The sequence below is a fragment of the Lepisma saccharinum genome, chromosome 1 (genome assembly GCF_977018435.1).
Source record: "Lepisma saccharinum chromosome 1, izLepSacc3.1, whole genome shotgun sequence".
Taxonomy (NCBI): Eukaryota; Metazoa; Arthropoda; class Insecta; order Zygentoma; family Lepismatidae; genus Lepisma; species Lepisma saccharinum.
Window position 1 is genome coordinate 63,495,270 of NC_139229.1, and position 21,229 is coordinate 63,516,498.

The 21,229-nt window shown below is 35.3% G+C and overlaps 1 protein-coding gene across 1 annotated transcript in view; it reads right to left on the reverse strand.

Moving 5' to 3' along the window:
* The window catches only part of LOC145995748 (cilia- and flagella-associated protein 57-like), a 57,233-nt gene that overhangs the window by 35,769 nt on the left and 235 nt on the right, over nucleotides 1-21,229 (reverse strand). The window contains exons 2-6 of the mRNA XM_083132018.1: nucleotides 14,944-15,177; nucleotides 12,936-13,203; nucleotides 10,682-10,947; nucleotides 7,994-8,309; nucleotides 1,674-1,875 (exon numbers count right to left, since the gene is read on the reverse strand). Coding sequence (XP_082988144.1) covers nucleotides 1,674-1,875; nucleotides 7,994-8,309; nucleotides 10,682-10,947; nucleotides 12,936-13,203; nucleotides 14,944-15,149 — 1,258 coding nt within the window. The 5' untranslated portion in view covers nucleotides 15,150-15,177. The remainder of the gene's footprint in view (nucleotides 1-1,673; nucleotides 1,876-7,993; nucleotides 8,310-10,681; nucleotides 10,948-12,935; nucleotides 13,204-14,943; nucleotides 15,178-21,229) is intronic.

Genomic DNA, 21,229 nt, shown 5'->3' on the forward strand with positions numbered 1-21,229 from the left:
AGAATCTTGCTTATTGGCACTAGTAAATTATGTGTCAGTACTTTATAAGTTTGGAAAAAACTTCATGTTGGTCTGTCCCTACTGCAAATACCGCAGGATGTCAGAACAAAAATGTGAACTCTTTCAGTGTATCAAAATACAAAATTTGATGTACACTTTCTATAAAAACAAACAAAAATCTATATATTTCTGAAATCTTTTTTTTCTTTAATTTATAGATAGTAGAACATCCAAAACGACTGGTAATTTAAAATTAAAAACAACTGCAAAACTTACCAGGTTTCTTAAAAATACTATTTTTCTTTCAAAAGTCTTCTCCATCAGAAATAATAAAAATCATGAGACAGCTAACATAACAGAAAATTAAAAGTAATCAGAAAAAACATACAAAATTTATTTTTAAAAAAATAAAATATATGTACAAAATTGTTTTTAAAAGGAAGTTTAAACAAAAAAAGTTCACCATAAACATGATGAACTGAAAATAAAAAAGGACACTTCCATTTGCATATTAACGGTAAAAAGAATCCAATGTATGACCAACATACTCAACATATAATGAGAAGAAAATAAATTTTAAAATTAGACAATCAGAGAATCTTCATTCTAAGAATATGTAAATTAGACTACATTCTCACAAATCTCACTTAAATAGTAATTGTTCAACACGTTTCCAACAAATTAGCACTGGGCCTCGATTTAGAAATTTCTCATAAATAAAAATGTGATGCTGCACCATGAACTTTGGTTATATTTCTGCTTCTAAGCAAGTCTCGGTGATTATTATGACAAATGCTGGGAATTAAACAAGCATTATTATTATTATTATTATTGACAAAAAAAATATGTGGTGCTCCACTGGGAAGCTGCAAAATTAAAGTAACGTTTGATTTGTTTATAAACAGACAAACACTGAAAATAATTAAGGCAGATAAAGACCTGGTACTAATGCTAATATATTTTTAAAAAATACACTAGCAGAAGGGATACATAACAGTGAAAAATAATGATACAAAAGCTTCAATGAGTTAGTGCACATTTGCCGTAGCCCAAAATAGCTAATATGACTTTATCATCATCATCATCATTATTATTATCATCATCATTATTATTAATATATACTAATTTCCATGCAAATTATTCACACTTCGAAGTGGCATTCAATACATTCACGGCTTTCTAGATACGGTACTAATCTGATATTCCCCGGACAGATTTCTTCATTTTTACAGAAGAAACTACTTACGGTAATAAGTTCCTGTAACATCTGGAAGGTGTTTTGTGTGATGTAACGGATTTCATCAAATTTAGAAGTTTGGGGCTCATTTGGGGGCAGGTGTCTCTGGCCAATTTCTAACATGCCTTTAACAGGGACTCTATAGATAAAGCCGGGGAGCCGGAGCGGAGCAGAGGTGGGGCTGCATTAGCGGTTGGGGGTGGTAGGTCAATTACCCCAGGGGTGGAGCCCGGAATCGATGGGAAATTTAGACTCAAAAATTTCAAACATAAATAATTTTTTACTTTAATTTCCCACCGATTCCGGGATGAAAAACGTTAATACACCTTAAAGAATGTTCTGCGAAGCAGATAGGTAAGTACAAATGTCAAAAATTGACAAAACGAAGAAGTTATAGGTGTCCGGGGAATATCAGATTTTTACCCTAGATACTAACCAGTTGGATGCAATGACACACTGCACACATCTTCTTGATACTCCCTACAAAATATCTGGGATGTAGTCTCATAATTCCACATTCGCAATGTTTTATCTTCCCCACATGTCACATATATTGGCTTCCACGCACAAACATCAAGTCCAGTTACCGGTCCATGATGTAATGGCTCGCCAACCAACTCAAAAACTCCCTCTGTAGTCTGAAAATAGCTCACACTTACTTATGTACAGTGATCAGAACGCTACATTTTAAAAGTAGCTTCGCTACAGCTACAGCTACTCTTCCAAAATGTAGCTTCGCTACAGCTACAACTACATTTACCAAAAAGTAGCTCGCTATGCTACTCCTGTTCGCTACTCGCTACTTCGCTACTTTTTGCGCTACTTCTGCATAATAAAATGAACCATATGGGTATTAAAAAAATCCCCTACTATACATCCACCAACTCATCTGAAGCCCTAGCACGGGAGCAGTGGCGCTAGTGTCGCTAGTTAAAGCTACGGAGAAGCCTGTAGTTCGCATATTTTCCGAGGTTTCAGAAAGCTTGGTGGATCTATACTGGTAAATAGATTCTGTTATTTATTATCATGATTCCAGTCATTTGATACTTTTGATAGCAGTGTTACTTCAGTTACTTATTTTTACTATAGTTTTTGAGAATACCATACCTATGCAAGTGGCATATCAATTCAAATTTGATATATGAATATTGCAATTAGGGTGTTAACCAAATTAATGATTACAACTATACACAAATAAAATTTGGTAGGGTTACGTATTTATGTTCACATCAACATATTTTTCTTTAGAATAAATATTTCATTTTTTATAGACTGATATGAAGTCAGCATTTTGAATGAAAAGTACCTGGAGCCCTTTGACTACAAAAGGGCCCCAGGTTCGATACCCAGCGGAGGCACATAGTGGTTAGGATCCAGTCTCGATCAGCTTATCTATGCATAAAATGGACTCAAAACGAAAACTAGGAAAAATGCCAAGTTGGGAGGATGAGGTTCTCCATTCCCCACACTGCTCATCATTCTTCCTCGTTCTCACAATTAGCCGAAAGTGGCAGAAAGCGACTATAGGTAAGAGAATAATTAAATAAACCATTCATCCTTCATTGTCATAATTGAGAGAAGTGGAAGAATAGATGAGGAGGTAAACAGAAGAGGACAAATAGGTGGTGGACTATATCAAAGCGTTCGAAGATTAATGTGGAACAGGGATGTACCTATGAAATGCAAGAAGGTAATATATAACACATACTATGTGCCAATAATTACATATGGAGCAGAGACTTGGACAATGCCATAGAGAGACAAAGAAAATATGCAGGCAGTGAAGATTAAATTTTTAAGGAGTTTTTTGAGGAAGACTAGAAGGAATAGAATAAGGAATGAGGAGATCCAACAGACAGTGGGTGTGGTGAAGCTTCATGACAGGATAGATCAGGCACAGATGAGATGGTTTGAAAGAGGATGGGTGCATAAAGACTGCCAGTAAGAGCTTACAATGAACAAGGAGTGGGAATAAGGCCAAGGGGGAGACCAAGATGTCGGTGGAAAGAGCAGATAGTGAAGAGTGTTAGGAGAAGAGGACAAGATTGGAACACTGTGGAAAGAGAGGAGTGGTGGGAGACCAGAAAAATGGAGAGGCTTGACTTCTATGCCGACCCAGCCAGAGGCAGGAAACGGCGAAGGATGATGATGTCATGATTAGCAAAAGTTACAGAAAAGTGACGCAAAAGGGGGAGAAATATATAAATTTGAAAACTATGTATATTAACTAAAGAAAGACCTCCCCGATGGAGCAGTGGTAGCGTCACCGCCTTGTATTCAAGGGGTCCTGGGTTCGATACCCGGTGGAGGCACATAGTGGTTCGGATCGCACTTTAAACTGTAGGTCCAGTCCGATTAAACTTACCATGCATAAAGTGGACTTAAAACACCAAATCAATCAATCAATTAACTAAAGAAAACTGTTGTTTCTGCAGGAAACATACATACTTTTTGCAATATGATAAAATTATTGAGGAAACTGTTGTGTAAACCTGAGTGTTCTAAACGTATTGTAATTTTAAAATTTGTGAACAAATACTATCGCGAAAATAATTGTAATTCCAGAAACTCTTATCATTCTTGTAACAATAATTTATTGCTGGCGAGATCCTATATACTGACGATGATCAATGCTGTTAACGTACTGAGCCATTTATTGATGGCACTATTCCCTTGTCAGTGCAGTGGAAAATCCATCGCTCGTTTCTGCACTGCAAGTTGCGTCTTACACAGCAATTAATGACATTTTGGTGTCTCTTACACCATGGATATCCACAGGATTTGTTCCGGGGGTGACGCAAACGAGGCACTTTTTTCCAGTGGTGCAGCAAACGAGGCATGTTTCTTTCCCTAATAGCGATGCAGCTAAAAAAACGTAGCTGTTAGCAGGAATATATTCATATATGTCAGTTAGTTATCTGGATATCTGAATTATTCAGATACTAATTAAATAAATTACGCAGATATCATATCTGTAATCTACAGTCTAGATAATCTGTATCTCCATGAAATAGACTGTCTTTATGAACCTCCTGCAAAATTAAGGGTTATTGTCGATTTTTTCTGACACTGTTGCCATATTCAAAATTCATCTCAAAATGCTGAGAAAAAATGTAGCTGTAGCGAAATTTTCGCTACAACTACAGGAATTTTGTAGCTTCGCTACCGCTACAACTACAATTTTCAAAATGTAGCATCGCTACAGCTACAGCTATGGCTACAAATTTTGTAGTTAGCTACAGTAGGGACGCTACAAGTAGCTCGCTACTTCTGACCACTGCTTATGTAATAGTATATACACAGGATGATTCGGTAAAAGCATGCAAACAGGAAATATGAGACTCCCTGCTGAACAGTTGGCGATAGGTAGGGGCATGCATATTTCGTTTTTGACAAAAAAACGAAATTTGAAAAAACACATTGTAGTGTTAATTTTTCATGTTTTTGAAAGGTGTGAGGTGCATTTTGTGACCATATTTTGTCACGAAATAATGCGAAATGAACTGTAAAAAGCGAAATTAACTCAAACACGAAATTCAGGGTTTATTCACCGACGCGACACCTTCTGAGGTCTGAATTATCCTGAGAGTTATGCAATTCCCGGAAAATTGATTAATTCTGCTGTTAATATTGGAGAAGCAAAAAGGGACTCCTTTACACAGAAATAAACTTAATACTCTGATAATGTGCTATTAGAAGTGAAATGTTAATTCTGTGGAATAAGTGTAGTTTATAAATCAAATTTAGGATTATTTTCACAATTTTAAAACCAATATGTATTTTTATATACCACTTTTCATCCATTTTTTCACCGCTATAACACCGATATTTTATTTTATTTACCGCTTTTGAACACGAAATTGACTCAGTTTTTGTACCGAAATTTTGCTTTTTTATTTACCAAAAATATGTGCCTCTAGCGATAGGTAACCTACAGTTGGAAAAGCAAACGTAACAAGACACGGGACGAAACATGTTCATTGATTGATTGATTTGTTTTATTTTAAGGCCGAATCACACGGAACTGGATATGCCGTTAGTTGGCGCTGAACTGGCTACCTGCCCGGATGTGATGGCTACCTGGCTGGCTGCTTGACTGGTTTGGAGGAATAGGACATGTTCTAATTGCTACTGGCTTTCCTCGACTGGATTCTGTGGAACAGCCAATCAGAGCAAATTTTGGCCAAATGTGAAGATAATCTGTGAGTTTGCAAAGGAGAGTTTCTTGTCTGTGCTTTCCGAGTGTTGGCTGTTTTTGTTAGTTTCTCGATAAATAAAAAAGTAAAGAGATGACGTGCAGTGCATTCATGTTCAGTTCATTAATATTTAGGTATTTATGCAAAGTGATGAGATGTGTACATGAGAAATATGATTAGCTGAAAATTAAAATCCTTATAATTACAAGTGAAGTGTATTAAATGTTTGATTTTTTTTTTTCAAATCCTTCGAATCTCAAGTATGAATATCCATACCCAAGTTCATTAAAAAGCTTGTTCAGTACACATTGATTACCATATTTTTTTTGAGCCAATTTCTAGTCCATATTTTTTTTAAAAAAATTTTAATAAAAGCACACAGCAGTATTTCTCCTACAACATTCTTCAAATTGCTACTCCATCTTGCCCAGAGCAATCTCTGTAATGTCTTATGGGAATAAAAGACTATCAACAAGTACGGTAACAAGTATCGTGTGAGACGAAAACTAGCAAATGGGTAGCCAGTCCAGCGCCAACTTGGGCATTCCTACTGGAAACCCAGTTTCGTGTGATTCAGGCTTTACTTCGATTTTTGTGCCACTTTTGGCTAATTTTCGAAGATGGGGATGAATGATGATATGATGAAATTTATGAATGGACACTCACAAACATCCATGCCCAGGCCAGGTTTCGAACCCAGGATCCCTAGCATCGTAGTGTGATGTGCTAACCACTCCACTGAAACATGTTGAGTTCTAGAATGTACACCATCGTCCATAGGAATGACAAGTAAGTAATATGTATGGATAGGTGGTGACACAGCTGATGTACATTAAGTAGTGACATTTATTTATGTGTATTTGTTACATGCTTATACATTTGGAAACGAGTGTCATAGCATTGACAAACTGGTGTTACAAACATACAATTAGGTACCTCACAACAGTTTTTCAAAATGTCATCTGCCATCCACAATGCAATCATCACAGTGGTAAATATCCCTGGCATGTTCTGAATCAAACCACAGTGGTGCCAATACTACAACTAATCAATGTCCACTGGGGTCTCACAAAAAGCAAACAAGTAATTTGAGATATCCCTAGATTAAAAATGGAGTATATTCAGGTCAGGTAATCTTGTAGGTCCTGTCCAATCCAGCAAGCACAAAAGGAAATATCCAGATGGCTGCAGACATCCACATCAAAGTAAGGCAATGTTGCATATCTCTGACCCTAAGTTCCCAACTACTTAGTGGGCAAGTGCATTAAGTGGTGACCTCACCGTCAAATTTTCTAGGCTCAAATGCTGGCATATGCACCAATGTTTTTGTGAGTGCCCCTTCATCAATTCCATCATATTATCACTCTTCCTCATCTTCGCTATTAGCCAAACGTGCACAAAAGCGACGCTAAATAACAATATACAAATAGTTAGAATTTATCCATCTGGAGAACAATTTTCAAGCAGAAAAAGTAGTGTCTGGAAGTAGTAGTGCCGTGACTAAATTTATAATTTTAAAGGTAAATAGTACAAATTCTTGTTCAATGTAGGGGAACTGTTGGAAAGTTGCACTATTGAGAAACTAGTAATAGTTGTACCAATAGTGAAGTTACAACTCACACAGAGTAGCTGCAGTTAAAGTAGTTAACTACAAAAATATATCAAGATTAAAATTTGATCTGTTAAGTGTAGCTGCTACAACAGCTAAACAATGCATTACACTGAGCATTTAAATTTCTTACTGAGGCTTAAAAACAGAAAATGTATTTATTTTATTTGAAGTTTACAGTTGTCACAAGCATATAAACATTAATTTCGTTGTAATGATTTGGTAGAACATTCTCTCCCTTCTTCAGACATATATTATTCCCATCTAGTTCACTCCACTTTTTGACATTAGGTGTAGTGCAGGTGTACCCAAGTGTCAGGCTGGTGCAAGGAAATGACGTTCGACCAACTATATTGAATAGCGGTGTTCAAGTTCAGAAGATTCAAGAAATGCCTGTCTGCTGCTTTAAATGTTCATTTCATTAGTTAGCACACACCATGTGACCATACACCACATGCTACAGCACTCCAGAACTTAGTGCAAACAGTGCTGACACCAAATACAGTAAATCGACGAAGTAGACGAGTCGGGGTTGCACTGTGTAACCAACTAGACAGTTCAGTGCAAAGAGAGTCAAAAAGTGCAGTGAACTAGATGGGGCTTTTTTTAGCTTGATTAAGGACAAAGCTGTAACAATGGGACAAATTTAACAAAATAGAACGGACAGAAGCAGTTATGCAAAGAATCTTGTCAATAATGTTCCACTGTTGGTATATAGCAATCTGTTTTTGATATTATTTTATTATTATTTTCATTTGTTCCATTGTTATAACTGGATTACTAAAACTAAAAATAAATGTCTGATGAAGGGAGAATGTATTCTCCTGAAAAGTTTCAACAAAAATTGTGTTTATATGATTGTAACAGCCATAAATTCTACAATGCAAGTAATGTGTACAAAATTTCATTCACCTATTTGGATATTTTGAAATTTAGTAAGATAGTACACACCTGTTCCAAATCTGTTGAGACAATATTACCAGCATATATCTGTGAGAGGTTAGTTGTTGCAATGATCATATCCTGTGAGGGGTTGACCGATAATGTCTGCACTTCCATTTTGGACTCGGGCCCTTCCAGGAGTGGAGAAAATTCAGATATTGGGAATTTCACTAGCTTCCTCTTCCTGTAGGTCATTAAATCAAGCGTCTCATAAATGACAACGGTATCAGGTCCATATGTGCATGCAAATCCTTTTGGAAAATAAATCATCACAGATATTGCACATTCCTCCTCATTTGAAATCGACTCGGTAGCAGTCAGCAATCTGAAACATTTAAAAAAAGCAAGCTGGTACAGTGGGATCCACTAGTATTGCTTGGAAAATTGTCCATGACTATTTTCATTATTTTTTCTCTTACATCCTGTGTTTCTAAGCAATGGATTTTTATGTATGATGGTGCAGAAGTTGTCAAGAACTTGCTTTGAGTTTTCTTTTAATTCTTAAAGCTCTCATTGGGTCAAATAAAGTGCATGAACATGGTGATGGACAATTTGCACGGTAATACCTATGCATCCCACTGTACAAAAGTATATTTATGTTTTTGAGATCTGTTTCTTAGTTATTTGCATTCATTTATTTATTTTGTAGGAAGTATACCAAATTACAAAGATCTTGTCTCGAAAGAAAACCATACGGAATCGCCCAGTGAGAAATAAAGATGGAGTACTCCTTACGAATAAGGAAAATCAGCTCAATAGATGGAAAGAACATTTTTCAGAAGTATTAAACCAAACCATAGAAGAGACAGAATATTTGCTTGAAATACTGGAAGAAATGCCAGAATATGAAATAGAAGATGAAATAACTACTAAAGAACCAACAAAAGAAGAAATAAAAAAAGCACTGAGAGAACAAAAGAGTGGTAATGCACCTGGAATTGATAACATTCCATCAGAAATTCTTAAGGAAGACATGGAGATGACAATAGAAATATTACAACCACTTTTTGCAAAAATATGGAAAACAAAATCAATACCAGAAGATTGGAAAAGAGGTTTACTAGTAAAAATACCTAAGAAGGGAGATATTACTAACTGCAATAACTGGAGAGTCATAACACTACTTTCAGTTCCTAGCAAAGTTCTAAGTAGAATTATTTTAAACCGAATTAAAGGATGTCTTGAGAAAAAGATCCAGAGAGAACAAGGCAGGCTTTCGAAGCAACCGTTCCTGTATAGATCAGATAAATACACTGCGTATTATTACAGAACAGAGTATGGAATACTTCTCTAATCTGTACCTTATATTTGTGGACTTCCAGAAAGCATTTGACTCTGTAAATAGAATGAAAATGTGGACAATTGTAAAAGAATATGGTATTCCAGCACATATGATTGATCTTATTAAAAACTCCTATGATGGTTCCACATGCCAAGTTGTGCATGAGGGAATACTTATGGATCCAATACGAGTTATTTCAGGAGTAAGGCAAGGATGTATTTTATCACCAACAATATTTCTGATGGTAATTGATAAAGCGATGAAGAGGGTAACGGAAGGAAAAAGGAGAGGTATAAATTGGAGTCTCACCCAACACCTAGAAGACTTGGACTCTGCAGATGATGTTTGTCTGCTATCTCACACATACCATAAGATAGAAAAGAATTTAGGAGATTTGGATAAGGAAGGGAAAAGAGTTGGTTTAAAGATAAATAGTACAAAGACGAAATCATTAAGAACAAATGTAAAAAAGATGGAAAATTTCCACTTGAATGAGGAAAATATTGAAGAGGTTAAGGAGTTTACAGAAGATGATGTTAGATCAAGAATTAGGAAAGCAAATGTGGTATTTATTCAGCTATATAAAGTTTGGAAAGCCAGAGAAATTTCAATAAGAACTAAGCTGCGAATTTTTAGAACTAATGTCAAGTCAGTTCTCCTTTATGGATGTGAAACTTGGAAAGTAACAAAGAAAATTACTAAAGACCTACAGACATTCATAAACAGATGCCTATGGAAACGTCTGGGAATATATTGGCTAGATATTATCTCAAATGAAGATCTATGGAAACATACGCAAGAGGAACCGGTGGCAATACAGATCAAAAGAAGAAAGTGGAAGTGGATTGGCCACACATTGAGGAAAGATCCATCAGCAATAGAAAGAGAAGCATTGAGCTGGAACCCACAAGGACAACGTAGGAGAGGAAGGCCAAGAATGAGTTGGGGAAGGACAATAGAGCAAGAAATATGGGAAGCAGGAAAGACCTGGAAAGACCTGGAACGAGATAAGGAAGATGGCTGGAAACAGAGTCCGTTGGCGATGCTTCGTTGAGGCCCTATGCTCCGTAGTGGAGTAACAGGAAATAAGTCAAGTCAAAGTATTTATTTTGAATTGACGAAAGATGTTTACCAAATTCAGAATACTGGCATACAATAGAAATGAAGAAGAAATACACAATAATTAATAATATACAGAAACTGTTACGTTGTACATCTTTCTTATAAATGTTGTATCTTGTTTTCCAGCTCAACATGTTCATTCTTTTCGCTATCAAAAAGCAAAAAGGCTGATAATTCTTTTCACAAACCAAGACTATTTTCTACAGTGACATCAATTCTAACATCACTGACAGCTTGCAAAAGCCGTGTACATATTTATGTTGCTAAAATAGAACAAACAAAACAAGACTTACTCATCCTTAAATTTGCAACTGATTATATTAGTATCAGATGGTTTGTGTGATCCTCTGTACTCTCCCAACTCTATGACAAGAAGCTTCCCATCGGCTGTTCCTGCCATGATTCTCTCTGATGCCAGCCAACATGCACACAAAATTGGATGGATGTCACCTTTCTGATAACCAAACTGCTTCCATTGGCCTTCGGTAAAGCGTAGGAGTCTAAATAACCCTGGACCAATTATACACAATAGGTTGTTGTCTACGATGTTGGTTAACACCTATTGACAAAAATTTTATGCATTAAAATTATATTGTACATAAAAATAATAATAATTAAGACAAACACAAATTGTTGTTTTATGCACTTTATGCACAGATAGGCTAAAGGGGACTGGATCTGCAGTTTAAAGTGGGATCCGAACACTGTGCCTCCACTGGGTATCGAGCCCGGGACCCTTTGAGTACAAGGCGATGACATTACCACTACGCCATCAGAGAGACTCCACAAAATGAGAAATATTTGATATAGAATGCTTTCACTATTACCTTGTAACCAAGAAGTCCAGATGCGATTTTTGGTGATAACTACTTAAGTGTCTAATGAATGTAGTCCCGATTAATATAGTTGTTCTAAACTTTGTTTCATTCTTTTACTGTATACAAAAGTTCTCAAACATGTTTTGTTCGATGTAATATAATGCTATCGATACCATTTATAATAATACACGATGATTAAAAAAAAAGTTAATATTCTATGGGAGAAAATTTGCTTAACCCTCCACCACACGCACCACGAAGTGAGACTAAGCAACTAGGAAATTTTGTTTTATAAAGTATAATAAAACATGCTTGAGAGGAGGCCTTCTCAGTAGCTTCTTCCTTCATTCTTATGAAGGAACTGGGGCAGCTGACAGCAATAAACATTCAGTCCATAGTTGGCAGTGAGTCAATTAGTTTGAAAGTGAAGTGACGCTCAGCGCATGTGCCTCTGTGTTTTTAATATTGTCGAATCTTGCTCCATGTGCGTTCTACTGTGATTTGATTTAACTAATCTACAAATCAGGTATTTTTTTTTCCATTAGTCTTATTGGTTTTATATAGAAATAAGTATACATTTTGTTCCCTAAAAAATATAGCTTCAAGAGTCATCAAAGCAACTTTTGGTCCACCTTCATGTTACGTTCCATTTGTACTTATTTTTAGTTCATGTTGTGTTCATGTCTTTATTTTCTAAGAACTTTATGTTTAGATATGTACGCATGGGATACATGATAACAAGATGCAAAGGGTGGAAATGAACTGTCATTCAGATAATCAGTAAAATAAATTATTAGTTGGTCCATTTTTGTCAATCCTGTGCTTTATTAATTTGTAATATTACTGGTATTTAGTCTTTTCCAAATATTCATTTACATTTTAAGCATAAACAATAAAAAAAACTTCTGAGTAATATTTACTTACAAGAGATAAGATAAATCAATACCTTTGTATACATAATGTAATGACTTTGTAAATGGAAAATGTAGAGCCCAAACATGTGAAATATGTAACAAAGTATTTAAAAAACTAAATATGCTGACCAAGGCAGTAATTTATTTTATTAAAAAACATAAACTAACGTAACGTTTCAACCTTCTAGCAAGGTCTTCTTCAGACTCTGTATCAAGTACAAAAGTAATATGCTAGAAGGTTGAAACGTTACGTTAGTTTATGTTTTTTAATAAAATAAATTACTGCCTTGGTCAGCATATTTAGTTTTTCATAATCATGGAAACAAGGCTTAATGGAGTTATAAAAGTATTTAAATATATCTTTAAAGGTAATAGCATGAATATTAACAACATATTATATAACAAAAATATTGAAAGTAAAGATGTGAAGCAATACTCCGCGTGCATGTGGTGCTGTTACAATTGCTCGCACGTGTGGCACGGGGTTAAAGAAAACTTAGCTGCACTGACACGATTGTGGACAATGATGGTTAACACATGGAGAGCATGTGAAAACATTGTTATGTAAATTTGTTCAATATTATTAATTAAAGAAGTAAACGTAGATGGTGTGAAGTACATTTTGAATCACCCTGTATTTAGTCAACCCTTTTGGGATGGGTGCCCCTCCTGCAAAATTTGCCAATGTTTACTGTGGTGTATTACATGTATTTTGGGTGTCTTCTCAGAAGGTCAACCACCTTGCACCTCAATAAAAAAACAGAAATTGACCCAAACATAAAAACCAGGCTGACTAAATATTTTGTCTCACCCACCTGCCAAACTGAGGTTGCTTGTCCCGGATTTGTTGCTTTCATGGTAGTTGATATTTTCCCATTTTCCAAATTGTAAATTATGAGCATCCAATCCGGATCACCTGTAACTGCTACCAGAAACTTGTTGTCTTGGGTAAATGCTATGGACACAAACTCAGTCGCAGTTATTTCATGGGGAGCCATTCCACTTCTCTTCCGTTTTGCAGTTGTCAGGTCATATATAGAAAATGACGGTCTTTCACCCACTTCACCAACTGCCACAAATTTTCTAGGAAAAACTTGATGCTGTTATACATATATTGAAATCATAGATGTACATCGCTCATTTTTAGTAATAACAGTAACCAAATTTGAAATAAAATATTCACCTGCACTTGACAATATTTATTTATTTCTTTTATTCTTTTTTCTGTACTCTTGATGAAAGGGTATGGAAAACATCAGTTACAGCCAATATTTTAGCTAATTTTGTGCAATTAGGAAGGATACTACATATACAGGGTGTATCATACTGGAGTAACAACTTTAAGAATTTATTTTGACTAAACTACAGGGTGGGCCAAAAGTCGCAATACATAGGAACAATAAATATGTTGATAAGAAACAATGTATTCATAATAGTTTTTCTTGTATGTACACATTGCTTGCATTGTAGAACACATGTGTTCTCCTGAAACGTCACAACGAAAAACTGTTTTCTTATGCTTGTAATAACCGTAAACTACAGGAAAATAATGTATTCATATATGCTCTATGTTGTTACCATTGGTTTGCAATACGTTTCTCCCACTCTTGATGAACACGCATTAGAAAAGAACACGTTAAGAAATAAATATGGAAACTTAAAACAAAATTTTATTTTCCTATGTATTGCGACTTTGTTCCACCCTGTATATGGAATGCAACAATGATATTTGTTATGTATCAATCAGTAACACTTCAAGTTTCTATGTATGTCTACAAATAGTTCAATGTGGCTTACACCAGTCATGCAACATACATCCGATTGAAATTAAAGTTCATACCACATTTTTTCCAAGAACTTCTTATCCACCAAAGCAAGGACGTTGCTTGCAGCATAGGGATGTAAGGTCTGGGGACCTATGAAAGTCACCATTTTCTTTAACACTACACCAGCGTCACAATGACCATGTTTACAAAAGTCTTGCTCATGAAAACAAAACTTGAAGATTTTCTCATTGTTATACAACAAACCTCACTGTTGTGTTTCGGATAATTTGTTAAGAATAAACCTGATAAGTTGTTTACTCTATTATAATACTCACTGTATAATTACATCAGTGCCACTCCCTACCTAAAATATTTCATAAAGGAAGTTCATGGTTATTTTGGATGAGTGTCATGCCCAAGAGGGGGTGGTTGGTAGGGGTCATAACTTGCCCTTTATTCAAGTATTCTTAAAAAAAAGTAACTTAAAAAATAAAAGTATCCCTTCCTTGAAAATCCTGTGTATGCCACTGTTTTGGCTATAAATTCACCCCGATACTATGATATATACAAACTTAACCCACCATCCTCTCCTGAGATGGAAAATTCTGGATAAATCCCTGATTTACAATGCTTTGAAAAAAGTTTCTGGAATATACCCCACCCATAATTTTTCAAATACTACATTGATCTCATTGTCGAGAGAGTGTTAAATCAATGGCACACAATCTGTTGCAGGAGACATTTGTTGACCTATCTCTATTCTCTAATATCCTTTAGGCATAATTATTAATGCAGTACACCACAATGTTAAAAGAGACAGAAATCATCTAATAAATAATATGCTTACACTACTGTAACACAGACAATCACAAGAACAAATGGAATATCTTGGTGAACTCACCTGGTCGATAGCCAGAGAGAATTTGTTTGTCCTTCGTTACCAGGAAGGCTTCAAGACTTATTTCACTCAACAAGAACTTAAGCAACACTAAGAAAAGAAGCTGGCATTGGCTTATACCCATACAAAGCATACAACTTTTAACTCATTCATACGTACCTGTTCAAACTCACACATAAAACATTAATTAGTTTGGTTTTATCATGCATTCGTATGTAATACTGATGCTTTTGCCCAACATTATGTAGAGTAAGAACAGACCCAACAGGATATAAAATAGTCTGGTCCGTAATGTAAGAAATATTGTTCTTGACATCTGTCCTTATTCCAAATATGAAACGAGGTTGTATTTCTGTCGTCGTCATCTTGGAAAAGTTTTACTTAATATCAATGCTGAAAGAAAAAAAATAATTTTTAAGAATTTGTAAAAATAAATTCTAACAACCTTATAAAAATAGGTTGGAGCATTTTGAAAATTAGAAAATTTTCATTCATTAGCCAGATATTTAATTAATTTGCCTACTACTCAATGATGCCTACAAAAATGCCTCGAAAACAATACAGAGTTCATGTATTGTTGTAATCTTACCAAGGTTACATTATCACCCTGAATTCATGTTAGGGGTTATAAAAAACATGGTTGATTATAATAAGGAGTTACTAAATAGAACATTTACAAGTAAGTCTTGCAGAAATAATTTAGAAATTTACTTAAGTCTTCTTATCACTCTGAAGTTCAACTGGATAGAGAAAAATTAATTTATTATACTGAATTAGTATCAGTAGATAAATCTGCTATAGTAAAAAAAAAAAGCATTCTGAAGACAGAGCAGGCGTATGACATACTGGATGAAGAGATTTGTGATACTGCAGTTTTTTTTAATTTTCATTTTGGTTATTTTACTTTACTTTTCTACCTCTTAGATTATCTATTAGGTATTTGGGCTTTACTATTAACTTTAACTTTGCCTTTTATATGAGCTCTAAATGCTATTTTAATAAATGCTGTTTGTTTATTGTTTGTTAAATCTAGTAATTTTAAGGGTCTACTTGATAAATCAGTATAAGATTTGGCAGTTTATCATTCTATAATGGTATAAGTAATCTCACCAAATAGCATCAAAATAAGAGATGATGAAGTAGAATTTGTAGTGGCCGCGGTAGCTCAGTCGGTAACGCGTCTGACTACCATGCTCAAGGTCCCGGGTTCGATCCCCGGCCGGTTCAAATCCGGGAACTTTTCTAACGATGGAAGCGGCCCCGGCGCCTACCCAGCGTCGAATAACATGGGTACCTGGGGGAAACCCTGGGGGGTAAAGGCGGTCAGGGGCGTGATGCTGATCACATCACCCCCACTCACGACCGGATCAAGAAAGTGTGGGGCGTTACCCACACACCCCCTATACCCCTATACGCCTTCATGTCGTGGTGCTATGCACAGGGGAACACTTTACCTTTTACCTTTTTTGAAGTAGAATTTGTGTTAGTAATTTTGTCTAGAATGATGCACAGTGTTCCTACAGAACACTCATCACTAAACATTAAGTATGATTTTTAACCCTTAACCTCTCTCGTGAAAATAAGTCACACTTACACTCCTGTGGGGTATAACAGACCCCAATTGAATCTTTCACCTATATTACATTTTGGGATGATTTTTTTTTAAATTTCCAAGGCTGATTCAGTGTTTTTGTTTTATTTCAAACTTACCAATACATATAGAGTACACAGTTGAATAAGGTTGACTTGTTTTATTACAAACATACCAAAACTTACAGAGTTCAAGGTTTACTAAAGTTTATGTTTTATTACAAACACAAATTGGTACAAAATACAAGGTTGACTAAGTATATTTCTTTTAATACTAACTTACAATCATTTTCAACACCTTCTGTAGTCAAGGTTAGTACACAATATGAAAACTGTAATTTTAATAACCGACTGTCGCGGACCCCTTTCGCCGAGCTGCTTGCCGCCGAGTCTCGTAGCGAATGTCAGGGAATGCTCTGTAGTATGAGGTTCTACAAAACTTATATTGAGTAGTTTTTCATTCACAATGTTCAATGAAAAATACTTACACTTATAGCGACTCATATTGCAAAAAAGTAACAGTAAATGTTTGGTCTCATTCACACAATGAAAGTGCAACTCAAACTCTGAGGGTAGACAAGAAACCAGAGCCATCTACTGAGTAGCTTTAAATTTAGAGAGAAATGCATGACCACTGGGGTTTGTCAGACCCCACCAGAATAGTTAAGGGTTAAGTTCAATATTGGAGGTTGGATATATTTAAAGGTAAATTAGGTTTATTATTTTTATCTATTATAGGGTCTATTTTAAGATGATTAATTTTTCCATCAATTTTTGTTGTTATTATCCCATTATATTTAAGGAATGGGGAAGTTATTTGTATTTTATTAGGAGTATGAATTGGGTATAATATTACATCTTTTTTTATTTGAGAGTTTTTAAGTATGTTACATTATAAAGTATACTTGGTGCAATATGATTCCTTCCTTATTTATCTTCTAGTGGTTTAATTAATAAATCATTTGTTATTGGAGGAAGTTTTATTACGTCTGTTGATTGTGGGGGAAGTGAATTACTTGGTGGACAGGGATTAAATAAATTAATAAGGAGTGGTTCTTTAAATATTCAATTGATTTAGATTTTCCACATAAAATAGGAGACAATTACCTGCAAAAAATATTAAACACTGTTTTCTGTAAGTTATGTATTTATCTTTGTAACATATGATCTTGTCCATGACCTTCATGATTGATGGCAAAACATTGTGATCAACCTAACAAAGCTTTATTATGTTGAGAAATTTAGTTATGATTATGGTTCCAATTGTGTAATGATTTTTCCACATCCTATAGGTGGATGCGATTAGAATAATTACACAACAGGAACCTGGGCCTTAAGAGAATATTAAACAATAAAATTTTAAAAATATTCCTAAAATATTTTTCATTTTGAAAACAACATGAAGAGATCCTGTGTTTTACACTTGCTTTTTAGAAAAACATTAAAGTTTTCTTTAGTACCAGATTCTTAGAATTAACTGCTAATTTTTTCTCTGCCAAAATACTAATGGAAATTTAAGTGCTCTTTTTTTTTAAGCATGTAACTTCTGTTCAATATTCCACGGTATGGTAAGTGAACCAGAAATGACAACATAAAATACTAAAAGTCAGGTTCCAATTGATATCATCATGTAATTCAGATATCATCATGATACATGTGTGTTTTGTTCATGAATCAAAATCTATACATATCTATTTTAGCATGGACCGAACAGGTTTTCTAACTCCTATATGCTTACATGAGTAAGTTAGGTGTTCTTAGCATTATAATTATGTGTGAGGTGTTACTATTTATTCAGTGTAGATTAGGACTGTCTGGTTTGATTACTTTTATAGTCTTAACACATTCTTCATGTGAAAAAAATGTTACAGGCAGTGGCAAGTTATGAATTGTTTGTGTGAATTGTTTCAAGTCCGCTTTATGCTCAGATAGGTTAATTGGGACTGGACCTACAGTTTGAAATGGGACCTGATCCACTGTGCAAAGTGACTCCACCAGGCAACTTATGATTGATTGAGTTGGTGTTTTAAGTCCACATTATGCACAGTAAGGCTAATTGGGACCGGACCTACAATTTAAAGTGGGATCCGAAGCACTATGTGCCTCTATCGGGTATCGAAACCCAGGATACCTTGATTACAAGGTGACAATGCAACCACTGCACCATCAGGGAGGCGAGGAACTTATGAGCCTGGCCACTCTCACAACCTATTTCTCACATAATTCCTCATAAATCAATGCTTTCAGTGTCTTTAAAATGCACAAATTCGTTCCCTCGAACATTAAATAAACTCTGTAATATCGTTTCCATTATTCTAGATGCATTTCGGGTAACAGTGTAGTATAGGGGTAACGGATTTCTTCAATTTTACAGAAGAAACTACTTACGGAACTCACTTTCTGCATCATTGTGGAAGTTCGTGAAGGTGTTTTGTCTTACCGAAAACTGTTTCTGTGCGAGAAATGTTATGATTTTCTATGAAAATATGCTTGCCTAGCCTAACCTTACCGGAAATCGTTTGTGGGACTATGTATGAATGGTTTTTGGGGCTATGTGACAATAGTTTGTGGGGCTACGTATAGTTTTACAAACTAAATTTTAACTATGCTTGCCTAACATAACCTTATTGGAAATAGTTTGTGGGGCTATGTATGAATGGTTTTTTGGGCTATGCGTCAATGGTTTGTGGGGCTACATATAGTTTTACGAACTAAATTATAACTATGCTTGCCTAACCTAACCTTACTGGGAATGGTTTATGGGGTTATGTGTCAATGGTTTTTGGGGCTATGGATGAATAGTTCGTAGAGCAACATAGGTATTTTTCGGTAAAATATGTTTGAAATGTTACGGTAGTCAATCTGTATGTGCCATATTGTATGTTACGCAACTCAAAGGAGGACATGAAAGAACTACTCATAATGTGAAAATTTGTCGTAAATATCCTGAGAAAAGCCTATTCACACCTTTCTAGAATGTTCCGCAATGCAGAATAGGTAAGTAGGAACATTTAAAGTAACAAAATTAACGAGTCAGAGGTGTTATTCCTATACTATACTAGTAATGCATTTCACATCCTCCTGTACATACAACTTGCATAAATCGTTACATGATCCGAACCGAAACTATTCTTTAAAAAACAGTAACGTTGAAGTAACACAATCCATGTGGTACAGGCATATAAGAGAGAGTGGGGCCATTAACCCACTGTACCCTTTCGAGAATTACGTCATCATTTTTTTTTCAAAATCGACCAATTTCAATGTCTTACGTAATATAAAGGTAACACTTTACATTATTTTCATCAGAAATTCATTATTTCACCTAAATAAATGTTCCGCAATGCAGAATAGTATGTTAGCAATGAAAAAAAGTGTGAAATAAATCATTGACAGGTGTCTCTGGTATAGTAAAGTAGTAGAAATATAAAAATGGTTTCAAGGTAACGGTTCTAATTGTTTTATGGTTTCTCCTAGCACAGAGACTAATTATTGTAGAATTTTGGGAATCATTGTCACACGAAATTTGAACCTTCCTTAAAGTAATGAGCACTGTTTGGACTCGAAAAAATGTTATGTAGAAAAAACATCTTGAAAATTACCTTACACACTTCTCATGGACAAGATTTTCTCCATCGACAAGCGATAGTAAATATTGTAGAAGCATGGGAATGAATGTGGAAGTAAATCGGAACCTTAGTAGAAAGCACTTACGGACTTTATGTTAATGCTAAAGGAACCAAACCTAACCTGCCTAACCTAACCACAAAAGCATATATTGAACAAAACCTTAAGTAATCGCTAAAACTACGCAGTATGTGTTAACAGACGTACATCAAAATCAAATCATGTTATGAAAAAATTTTATGTAGAAAAAACATCTTGAAAATTACCTTACGCACTTCTCATGGACAAGCGACAGTAAATATTGTAGAAGCGTGGGAATGAATGTAGAAGTAAATCAGAACCTTAGTAGAATGCACTTAGGGACATAAATGTTAATGCTAAGGGAACCAAACCTAACCTGCCTAACCTAACCACGAAAGCATATATTGAACAAAACCTTAAGTAATCGCTAAAACAACGCAGTATGTGTTAACAGACGTACATCGAAATCAAACCATGTAAAAATTGCATTCGTAACATGATGAAATCACAATAAAACAAAAGGAACTTGGGCCCCTTTCAGGCTAGAATCTAGTTTACGTCCTTCTTGCCTTTTGGCGGTAACCGATGGGAGTTAACAACACTGACAACACGGCATGCGTATCTTTGTTTCTGCGTTGTGAATGCGTGTTAAAGAAGAACAGGTTCCAAAAACTTCTAGATAGTGTAAAATACGTTTATCCCCAGTGATAATTCAGTGCATCATTCAAAACCGTGCTAGCAGACAGCCGGCATATCTTAGAGTAAGTAAGTTTTTCTTTTTACACTTTCTGTTCACGATAGCCCCACTAACCATTCACGGGAACGAGGTATGCCTACGAGGTTAGGTTAGGTTCCATTAGCACTCATTTCACCCATAAATATGTGCTTCATCATCGAAAAATGTCATCAGTTCGTTCAATCACGCATATCCGGACAACATCGTCGGTTTTTCTCGATTTTCTCCTCCACGAAATCTTTCCTCGCTTGGGATTTACTTTGTTGAATTCCTTATAGAAAAACGTTTCCAACGATATATGACACGTATTCCTTAGGAAAAGGACGTAAACTAGACTCTTACCCCATTTCACTTTCTCAAGGGGGTACAGACGGTCAAGAGTACCCATGCTTGTTTATAAAGTGAGCAATGATAAGTTGACAACGCTATGCCAATTGTTTTACCCAAAAATTCGTTAAAAATTTCGGATTT